Source organism: Sinocyclocheilus grahami, unplaced genomic scaffold (assembly GCF_001515645.1).
Source record: "Sinocyclocheilus grahami isolate Dianchi unplaced genomic scaffold, SAMN03320097.WGS_v1.1 scaffold9.1, whole genome shotgun sequence".
NCBI lineage: Eukaryota > Metazoa > Chordata > Actinopteri > Cypriniformes > Cyprinidae > Sinocyclocheilus > Sinocyclocheilus grahami.
Genome location: NW_015505188.1, coordinates 2,076,006 through 2,087,499, shown reverse-complemented (window position 1 = coordinate 2,087,499; position 11,494 = coordinate 2,076,006). Strand labels below are relative to the sequence as shown.

The following is an 11,494-nucleotide window of genomic DNA, read 5'->3' as shown; positions in this document are numbered from 1 at the left end:
TAATTATTAATAAATAAAGTTAAAAAAATGTGTTCTCAATATTTTTTTATTAAATTATCTTATTTTTTATTTTAAAAAATCAATATGAAAAATTCTCCAAAATGGGTATTTTTTTAACACACTTAACAAAATGCTTGATAAATAGTATTATTATTAATAATAATAATAATAATAATAATAATAATAACAATAACAAACATTTAAATGGATTTAAAATTTGTGTCCTAAATATTTTTTTTTATTAAATACACTCCATTAAATACTTCATAAAAGAAATATGTGTTCAAATTTTCCTAAATATACTAAATAAAATGCTTCATAGAAAAAATAACAGAAAAGGGTGTCCATAGTATTAAATTAATTAAATAAAATGCATAATAAATAATTAAAACAAGTAATTTGTGCCCTCAATATTTTTAAATTAAATAATCCCAATAAAATTATTGATGATAAAAATAATAATAATAATAATATGAAAACAATAAGTGTAACAATAATAAAAATAAATAAAAAAAATTATATTTTGCACAAAAAAGAAAGCCTATTTTATGGACCATTTTTATTTACATTTGTAGGATTAAAAAATAAATAAAAAATCCCCCCCCCCCTTTAAGTCTTTTGCAGACAGTCTGCATCTATTGTAAATGGTTAAAAACTCCTGATATGGACTGTCAACCATAAAATATTTGGAAGAAATTATATTTCAGAAGTATAAAGGTTTCTTTCCATGCTATTCCATCTTTTACTTTAAACTACAGCAAGTAATACAAGCAATATATGCAGCTACAATCCTGAACAGATAGTTTCTTGATGAGCTGATTTATCACCCGTTTAAAAGCGGAAGTTTCAAGTTCAAGTTTCTAAAGCTTCATTGACAAATTCCAAACACATTCTCTCCTAATTAAAGTTGCAAGCTTGAACATCATTAAAATACAAAGACCCTTGAACTTGAGAACTTGGCTGTGTCTGAGCACTCAGCAAAGTGCATCACGGCCTAAATATGGAAGAAAACAACATAAAAGACATAGTGCAAATGATTCACTGTCTGTTTGATGCTAAAGTTGAGTGAGACGCTGCAAGACACAGCGCTGAAGATAATAAGGAAATGACGCAGTCCGGCGGAAAACAGGGTTCGCATTAAAATGCTTGCATGTTGTGTTGTTGAACACTTGTCCAAAAGTGTTTCTTTACCAGCATGTACAAATTTAATAAAGCTTATCTGTAAGAAGGCAACATGATGCCTAACAAAGACATAATTAACTGAACGTGCTGATGCTGTGCAAAGACCAGCTTGCCTGAGGCAGTCTAAGAATATCAGTGAATTGATAATGAATGAACAAACTGCTTCATCTGCTACAGTGGGATACATGGATCAATGCTGCCCTCTCCTGATCAAATGATGTTCTCTCCTGATATGTTTGCTCATACCTCACCTGAAAAATAAGTAGTCACAGGAGGAGTCCCACTCGTGATCCTCAAACATGATTACGCTGAAATCGCAAGACGTACATCTTAAATGGTTGCAGGCCCTTCAAGAACAAGACACAGTTACAGACACAGAATACATTTGCACATCTAAGTGACTATCATGACCAATATTGTGGTCATTAGAATATGCATGTGGCCCTCAAGTCCAGGCAAGATTGATTCTAAATTCATTTTCACCTTTGAGAAACGCTGGTTCCAACACCGTGAGGTACAGAGCTTCCACCAAGAAACACTGGACAGCATCTGTTTGCAGAAAAAGTGACAGTGTTTCATGAAAGGCTCAATTTCTCCTGTAGAACTTCTAAAGGCATATTTGGATGTTTCAATGCAAACTAAAAACGTACTTCTTGGACATTGTCTGAGAACATGAATCACTTGTGGAAGTCTTGTCTGCAGTGGGTTCCTGTTAGTTCACAAGAGTTTACAGATGATTAATGTGCACTGTAAAAAACAACAACTGGCAATATTAAACTGAAAAAAATATATATTTACAGTGAACAGTATCTTTATCTTGTTCAATGATCATGACAAGGTTTTGTCCAGTTATTTGACTTACATGAGTGCTGATGGGTTGATAATCCTCATCCAGTATTTCCTGCAGCATAGCGTCAATATCATCATTATCATGCTGAACTTTTTTGCCTTGTTGTTTTCTGGAAACAGTGGAAGTCGAAATGTCACGACTTTGTCTAGGCAGAATCTGGATTTGTTAAGATCTTGGAGACGATGTATACATTATAACAATGTGAGGCTGTTTTGTTAGCCTGTCTAAACCTTTTTAGGATTTTAGTCAGGCTGTTAACATACATTATGTACATCTACAACGCATCAACAGTGTTAGGCAATGACTGTATGCGCAAAGGTTTTAGTTTTAAAACAATTGGCTTATGTAACGTTAGCTACGTTAGCTCGGGTGCTAATCTCGCTAGCCTACTAAATTACCTTGACTGTTTCTTGTCCTCAGGATTCGCACATTTATGGTCCGTTTGGTTTAAAGCGTAAGTTGATCGTTTGGACGCAGACGTGCTACAACAAAACTTTGATTCGACTTCATCAAGTAAATCATCCAAATCATCCGCCATGATTATCCGGTGGAGAACGCTACGTTTGTTACCATAGAAACGATAATTTCTTTGCAGTCCGCTCAGAAATGAACCATATAAGTAGTCGAATTCTAAAAAAAATCAACGTGCTCTGGAGGCTGACCTGACGCTTTCGGTTTGCGTAAGGTTCTGAAAATAAAATAAAAAAAGCTTCGTTGTCGGCAGGATTCGAACCTGCGCGGGGAGACCCCAATGGATTTCTAGTCCATCGCCTTAACCACTCGGCCACGACAACTCGCATACTTACTGCTTACCGTTTCTTAGTATGAAGTACGCGTACTTGATAACGTCTCTCATCTCGCCTTGGATAATCCGGTTCACAATAAGACGAAATATGATATTAAACACCATTGCCTCTTTTCGTTGTCATTTAAACATATTAATAGCCACAAAAATGTAGTTCATGCAACGTGGACATACTTTGATTATCTTCACTCACTGTATACTTATAACAAAACGAAATATAAAACGCTACCATGCAATATAAAACACACACAAATACATGAAACATTAAAATGTGGTTCAGGCAATTATGTGCATATATATACTCTGATTATCTTCACTGTATAAATGTATGACATAAAACACTACGCTGCCTTTTTGTTAAATGTCAGCTTTAATGAACAATAATAGCCATTAAACGTATGAAATATAAGAGGCTTATACAATAGGAAATAAACACAAAAGCAAACAATTCAGTCAAATGAATGCTAACGTTACATCAGCGCTGTACGACGGTGAGATAAATAGCAGTGGTGTATAAAGTAGCCTACCTGAAAGCCATACTCGAGTAAAAGTACAGATATCTTACCAGAAAATGAATTTGGAAGAAGTTGAAGTCACCGTTTAGAATATTACTTGAGTAAAAGTCTTAAAGTATGTGATATTTATTGTACTCAAGTACGAAAAGTATTTTTTTAATCTTAAATGTAGCCTACTTAAGTATTGAAAGTAAAAGTACAAGTAAGTGCAAAATGGAAAAGAAGCAAATATATACACAAAATGTTCATACACATAGTAGCAAGATTGTGTTCAGTATGAACTCTTTCTTCCATTTTGTATTTTTGGGTAAGAATAAAAAGCACTTCATCCGGTACTAGTGTCTTTCATTCCAACATAAGAAAATATTTCTGGAATCTGCATCTGAAATAGCATTTAGATGTATTATTTACACAGTTTATGTATCGCAGAGGGGACATACAGTTGGCAAAATTGAGCAAAAACAAGCAATATTATGTCTAAAATGTGAGTCACTTATTGCTTTATTGAACTTAATATAAAGTATTAAATGTGTTCATGCTGATATCTGCAGAAAAACGGTACTCTTTGTGTGATATAGATTAAGTTAACTATATTAAATTATATAAATATAAAAAGCATACAGAAGCATTTTTGCCATCTACAATTTAGAATGCCTTGAATTTTGAGTTTTAATAGACTAATAAATCAACGTGCATGTGCACTCTTGAGTGTGATCTGATGATAATGTCAGATCGCACATCATTACAACAACACTTACCATATTATCGCAGACAATGCAGTATCGCACACCCCAAACTCGATTTGAGTGGAAAATGAAACATCCGCGGTCCCATGTTTGCAAAAGTATACATTTTAATTAGGAAATGTAGTGGAGTAAAAGTAAAAGTTGGCTGAAATATAAAAACTCAAGTAAAGTACAGATACTCGCAAAAAATACTTAAGTACTGTAATGAAGTATTATTACTTCGTTACATTACACCACTAATAAATAGGCTATATAAAGTTATGAAACTAAACTTTGTGCTCAGCCAAAACTATATGACCAAGAACAAATAATACATTTATGAGACCAAAGATTGCCTGTTAGATATACCCCAAAAGGAATTATATATATAGCGGCAGCCAGTACCCGCTAAGGGGCTAAGTAGTGGGAATACATCCATGACGCGTTTCGATAGCAAAGGGTTTTAATTACAATATAGAAATGAACAGCAACACGTTGCATGAAGACGGTAAGATAGAAAACAAAAGATAAACAAAATAAAATTAAATAAACAAAGTGAAACGGTCAACAGAAAGTGAGCGTCCCCGCTACTCACCCCCTTCCTCCAAGATATCCACATCCAAACTAACAGGTAATATGCACCTATACAAAATGACGTAACAAACTGGAAGTGACAATTTCAAAATAAAAGACATCAAACCGTATCTGGCACCTACAATATATAATGTTTAACCACTACAGAGACATCTGAGCTAGTAGCAAATGTCAGAAAGACTAGCCGAGGCAGGCTGCTCTCAGCGGGAAACATGAGCAATGAGCGCGCGGTGATCGCCTGGAGCTCACATCTCCGAAATCGGCGAAGCAAATTTTCAAGTAGGCGCTATCTTTACAAATAAACTGCAGATTTGAGTTATAAACAACTACATTCCAGCCTGAAAAACTCTTAAAAGTACATTTCATGACACAATATCAATAATATTTTGAAAATGATGCGCCTTTTCTCCTCCGCCATTAACACTCGCTGGTTGGTGCGAAATGCATTGTGGGATTAATGCTGCCTCAAGATCGCACCAGCACAAGTCACCTCTTGATGCATCCTCGATAAAAGGGGTGGAGCAAGAACACATCTGGGGACTTGAATTGACTTGACTAGATGTGAACTTTGGAACAGTACTTGGGCAACGACTGATGGCGTTTCAGAAGTCCACAAGAACCCAAGTAAAGACAAGAACGCATACTGAGAAATGACCCTTGTTGAGGTTGACCACTTTTTAAAAAAATTTAAAAGTAGAAGACGAAGAAGAAAACAATGAATACTATTTATAAATATAATGTATTATTCAGCTACGGTCAATTATGCTTATGCGCAGAAGAAAAATAAGCACACTGCATTTATCATTATTAATTATGTCTAATCATAGTATTAAAACAACATTACTAAATATTCCAACATGTTTTGTTCTGTCGGAACAGGGGTGACCATTTTAAATGTGCATTTAAAATTATGTATTTATTTACTATTTTATTGTTTTACGTTTAACCTGACTTAATTCGTTTTAAATATGTCTAGTTATTGTCTAGTTAGTTTTAAATATGTCTAGTTATTTTTCTATTGAAATGATTTATTTTATTTGATTTAAAACACGAAAACAGCAACAACAAAAAAATCTAAATATAAAATTCAATTCAATTAAATCACAGTAATTACGATAGTGATATATTTACCACAGTGAATTCCACTCACTTAACTGCAGGGGGGCTTCAAAACCTCAAAAATACACAAAACCAGTTTCTGTAAAGTCGTGATGATCGAAAAGGGAAAAAAAACATAGGGCGGGGATTTGATTCTATCCATCGTTTGCTGATTGGATGGAGACGAGATCTGTCGTTTCACCGGAAGATCGAGTTGAGATTTTGCTTAGATCAATACCATGCATTTAGAAAATAAATACAGTGAATTTTCGTAAAATTGAAAATCATAATTTTTTTTTTTTTAATTATTAAACTGATTATATCTTCGTTTTATTTGTCACTCCTAGACTTGACCTCACAAATGAACAGTTTTCGCAAGTGGAAAAAGAGCTTGTTCCCTGACCGGGAATCGAACCCGGGCCGCGGCGGTGAGAGCGCCGAATCCTAACCACTAGACCACCAGGGACTGCGTAAATCTAGTTCATATTTGTAATCAAATATGTAAAGACAAAATAGACATAATTCTTATTCCATGGATTTGACCCGTTTCCCTCCACTTGTTCCGTGTTTTTCTGAACAGTAACACACAATATGTTATCAAGAAAACAACATTAAAAATTATGGAACGATATTCCGGACAATTTTCAAATAGAATAGCAAATTGCAAATGGACTTTGCTTTTTCATTTGAAATGTGGCAGTCACTGTGCGTTCGCGAAAGCGAAAATGCAAACGCTAATGCAGGATTTGCAATTGCATTTGGATTATGTCACAATTTATGCGTCCACATATTGAAAACGCAATTGAAAATACAATTTGCTATTCTATTTGAAAATTGTCCGGAATATCGTTCCATAAAAAATAAAGTGGCTGTTTCTGTGGGCCGCTATACGTGAGCTGTTCGCCATATTGGACTGGTCAAAGCAGGTCCGTGGCGTGAACACTCGAGAGTATGTCTGCAACTCTAGTTATATGCATGAATGAATATCTATATCTGCTTTACCAGATGATTTTGCTAAACTACACAATACAAGAGCCATTAGCTAACACGGCATTTAAGAGGTAAAAAAAAAACTGTAATATTGAGCTAATACACAGTAAAAACGCAAACTAACACATTCTTACCTGTGAAAGTTTATCCAATTTCTTCAGGAATTAAAATTTCTGCAGTTTTTACAACCAGAGGCTGCATAATGTTGTGGCATATTGAAACTCATTGCTTTTTATTGTAAGTGACGATATATTGACCGTTTCATATACATATATCTATGATATAATTACATACAACTTTGCACCCTACAATAAACATAAAACAATGTCCAGCACACCACTAACTTTGCATGTTATTCTCAAGTCTGAAATCAAGAAATTCACCAAACAATTGAAAAATATACAGATTTTATTTCATTATGAGATTTAAAAAACAACAACACCTGAATGAAAATTCTATTTATCTGAAATACAATAAATGAATGCATGGCATTTTGAAAAATACATTTACAAAAATGTGACTTTTTTTATGCTGGTGATAATGATGGAACAGGTTTGCGAAATTTACTCTGCAGGAATACTCGGGGAACACACAGACCCTCTTTTTTATTCACAGTTTCTCTCAACACATACTCGTTAACAAGAGTCTCAAATCCTGCCTGTTGGAACAAACCAGCCAAGTACTCTATGAGAAGAAGAGATGGATACCAAAAAAAAAATTGAAATAAAACATTAACTTCAATGCAGTAAAACAGATGATTAAAAAGAAACAAATGCTACACTGACCTCTTGAGAAGAAAAAGGAACGGGTCCCATCCTGTCTTGTGTAAAAATTCTCGCCCAGCTTATTGCCCGACTTAAACCTTAACATGGCATGATCATACAGTCCGTAGTCCCTGAAGAGGACAATACCTCCTGGTCTTAATACCTGTCAGTTTGTTTTGAAAGCAGAAATTAATTACTTCACAACACAAAGAAAGTGTGCAAAAACACACGAAAAATCACTTTATAAGTTATAAGTTTACTTGTGTTTAACAAAATGTCGATGCACTGTGATAAGAGTTTCATTCTTACAAAATGTGATCAGCAGTACCTTATACATTTGTTCCAGGGATTTCTGCATCTTGTCAGAATTGCAGACAGAACAAAGATCAATGTGGCTACATCCACCGTCTCCACTTGTATGGTGGCCTGGAGCTCGTCCTTAGTGAGGTCACACTGGCATCGCTCGGTGCAATACAAGGCAATTTGCTGTAATAATAATAAATAATCATAAATCAAGGCAGAATGCATGCAAAACAGTGTATGAATGTGCAACATTATAAGACTGGAAAAAGGTTGACCAGATGGATGTAGGTTTTTAGGGAATAGTTTGAATAGTTAAAAAAATGAACATTTGCTGAAAATGTACTCACCCTCAGGCTATCCAGGATGTAAATGTGTTTGTTTCTTCATCAGGACAGATTTGGAGACTTACTCACCAATGGATCCTCTACAGTAAATGGATGCCGTCAGAATGAGATTCTAAACAGCAGATATTAATTGTTGTCACGTGTCAATTAATGTCTTGTGAAGTGTAAAAAACAGCATGTTTGTCGAAACAAACCCACCATTAAGGCATATTAACCTCAAACCCTCACTTCTGGTCAAAATATCAGTCCATAATCCAATTTTCTCCTCTCACATCAAAATACATCATATTTATTTAGAACCATTTTGGACTGTTTCCACTTGTAAACAGCGGTTGATCTATGCTTATTTTTCTTCTGATTCAGATGAGATTACTTTTTCACCAGAGGAAGCAATATTATCGATAGAGGACTATTTTAGCTGGAAACAATGGTTTTAAGTTAAAAATCTTGATAAATTTATTTCAAACACACAGCTTTTCACATCACAAAATATTAATTGATGGATTGGAATTGTGTGGATTACTTGCGCATTATTGTGATGTTTTTATCAGCTGTTTGGACTCTCATTCTGACGGCACCCATTCACAACAGAAGATCCATTGGTGAGCAAGTGACGTAATGCTAAATTTCTCCAAATCTGTTCTGATGAAGAAACAAACTACACTTTGGATGGCCTGAGGGTAAGTACATTTTCAGCTAACATTAATTTAGGGTGACCTATTACATTAAAGTGAGAGGAAGCACAAATTTGTCACTTTTACCTTGACAAACTCAACAGCTCGTGGAGAGAAGTCACAGGCATAGATGAAGATATTCAGATCCTCTTCCAGAAGAGGGAAAATACAGTTTCCAACCCCACAGCCAGCCTCCAATAACACCAGCTTCTGCCCCTGAGACTGAAAGAATAGATTTAATTTGCATTCATCAATACAAACTCAAACATGTTATAACAAATGCATGGAACATCTCTTACCTCTCTGCAGTTTTTCAGTTCATCAAACTCTCTTGTAGTCCAGTGCCTGTCTTTGAAAAAGTTAGTCGTGTTTCTTTTATAAAATACGTTTTTCAGTTTTTCTGAGCATCCATTTCGAGTTTCTGCTGCTTAAAGTCCGACACTCGGTCAGTCCTGAGTTTCTCCAGCTCTTCTGGGTTCAGTGTCCTTTCTCTCAGACAAGTGGACTGATGGGGAAAAGCAGGGCTGGATTCCAGCGAGTCCAACTCACCTGTCACTGACATGACTGTTTGAGTTCCTGTTTGAGTTTAGGATTAAAACTAAGACAACGACTTCAAATTAGATGCTGTGACGTTTTACTATCATAAAAGTCACAGCACTTTAAAATGTTACACGTAACTAACCACCTCAATGATAAAACGCAATTCTTGTATGTGGAAACATTTCAAACCTATTATGATAACATTTTAACCTTCTAAACAAAACAACAAGGGAAGGAGACTTCAGAAAACATTTTAGAACAGAAATTTATAGCACAAAATGTGTTTTTTTTAAGTGCCCATTTCTCCTCTTATTACATTTATGTTTCCTTTCTGAATATATGTATTTATACAACTGGAACTCTTACAAACTCATTTATCCTTAAATGTTATTCTTAAAGGCCCATTGTTATTGCTGATGTAATTTAGCAGCATCTTAGAAAAGTGGTGTATAACAATATAAACATAAATGATAATTTTACCAGTCAATTGTTTGGAATAATCAAGATTTGTTTAAGTTTTTAAAAGCCTCTTATGTTCACCAAGGCTGCATTTATTTTATCAGAAATACTGTAAAATCAGTAATATTGTGAAGTATTATTACAATTTCAAATAACTGTTTTCTATGTGAATATACTTTAAAATGTAATTTATTCCTGTGATGGCAAAGCTGAATTTCAGCAGTCATTACTCTTCAGTATCACATGATTCTTTAGAAATCATATTAATATGCTGATTTGATGCTAAAGAAACATTTTTCATTATTATCTGTTTTGAAAACCATTTTTACTGCCTGTTATAGAAACGATAAGAGACTCTTATATCTATCTATAAGAGACAAAGGTTAAAAAATATATATATTCCAAACTATCTATTTGAGTATTAATACTATTATTCACAGAGAAATGTAAGTGCAGGTTTTACTATTTAAATGTCCATAGTTACAAACTATGGAAAATATCACAGATTTGTATCTTGAAACAGTGATATGTATTACCAATCATTTATGGCTAAGCTACTGTTGTGTTTGTTGTATATGCATGCTTGTTGTGACAATAAATTACAAACGAATACAAACTCAATATTGTTTATTTGACATACAGGTGCTTTTGATTTCTGGTCAGCTGGCTTCAATGGAAAGCTTGTTCCATTCAGGAAATCCTGTTTATATAGACAGGCAAATCAACACTTTGTTCGGAGAAAACGGAACAAAAGTTACTAAAACGTTGCAGCGAGAGTGTTGTTGTTCATCCAGTATGAAGAAAGCCAGTTCATTAGCCATTTACACCAATCAACATGCAGTCTCCCAGCCTCTGGCGGCAGGCAATGTCCACGGTGGCCAGTAAGCATGCTCATTTTTAATTTACTCAGCCCAAAAAAATACAGATGTTTATACAACAACTCTACTTTAATGTCTCAAAAACCTACATTCAAACCATGATACAGTGCTGTACCCGGACCCCCTTTATAAGTGCAGGTTTTACTATTTAAATGTCCATAGTTACAAACTATGGAAAATATCACAGATTTGTATCTTGAAACAGTGATATGTATTACCAATCATTTATGGCTAAGCTACTGTTGTGTTTGTTGTATATGCATGCTTGTTGTGACAATAAATTACAAACGAATACAAACTCAATATTGTTTATTTGACATACAGGTGCTTTTGATTTCTGGTCAGCTGGCTTCAATGGAAAGCTTGTTCCATTCAGGAAATCCTGTTTATATAGACAGGCAAATCAACACTTTGTTCGGAGAAAACTGAACAAAAGTTACTAAAACGTTGCAGCGAGAGTGTTGTTGTTCATCCAGTATGAAGAAAGCCAGTTCATTAGCCATTTACACCAATCAACATGGAGTCTCCCAGCCTCTGGCGGCAGGCAATGTCCGCGGTGGCCGGTAAGCATGCTCATTTTTAATTTACTCAGCCCAAAAAAATACAGATGTTTATACAACAACTCTACTTTAATGTCTCAAAAACCTACATTCAAACCATGATACAGTGCTGTACCCGGACCCCCTTTTAAAAAAAAAACATTCCACAGATCATCTGAAATGCCCGGCCCCACGTTTACACAGTTCAGCCTCAATCCAGCACCAGACCAGGCG

At 34.7% G+C, this 11,494-nt stretch overlaps 1 protein-coding gene, 2 non-coding genes and 1 pseudogene across 3 annotated transcripts; all 4 read right to left on the bottom strand.

The window, feature by feature from the left end:
• Positions 1-1,429: 1,429 nt before the first annotated feature.
• On the bottom strand, positions 1,430-2,760 carry LOC107592823 (protein C8orf37-like). The gene is made up of 5 exons (XM_016282381.1): positions 2,431-2,760; positions 2,045-2,141; positions 1,833-1,891; positions 1,666-1,731; positions 1,430-1,529 (listed from the first exon to the last, which is right to left on the bottom strand). The coding sequence occupies exons 1-5, from the start codon at positions 2,568-2,570 to the stop codon at positions 1,430-1,432; spliced, it is 462 nt and encodes a 153-aa protein (XP_016137867.1). The 5' UTR covers positions 2,571-2,760.
• Positions 2,745-2,826, bottom strand: trnas-aga (transfer RNA serine (anticodon AGA)). The gene has a single exon. It is a non-coding gene; the product is annotated as a tRNA-Ser (tRNA).
• A 3,337-nt stretch (positions 2,827-6,163) lies between these two features.
• trnae-cuc (transfer RNA glutamic acid (anticodon CUC)) lies at positions 6,164-6,235 on the bottom strand. Its single transcript has one exon. It is a non-coding gene; the product is annotated as a tRNA-Glu (tRNA).
• Positions 6,236-7,250: 1,015 nt separating this feature from the next.
• Positions 7,251-9,541, bottom strand: LOC107591902 (methyltransferase-like protein 6; annotated as a pseudogene).
• Between the last annotated feature and the right edge of the window lie 1,953 nt (positions 9,542-11,494).

Bases quoted from the DNA above. Each gene is read 5' to 3' on its own strand.
- LOC107592823 (XM_016282381.1), bottom strand. From the start codon at position 2,570: ATGGCGGATGATTTGGATGATTTACTTGATGAAGTCGAATCAAAGTTT. The intron at 1,892-2,044 runs GTAAGTCAAATA...GTGAACTAACAG, and splicing joins ATCAACCCATCAGCACTCAT to GAACCCACTGCAGACAAGAC. The intron at 1,530-1,665 runs GTGAAAATGAAT...TTGTTCTTGAAG, and splicing joins GGAACCAGCGTTTCTCAAAG to GGCCTGCAACCATTTAAGAT.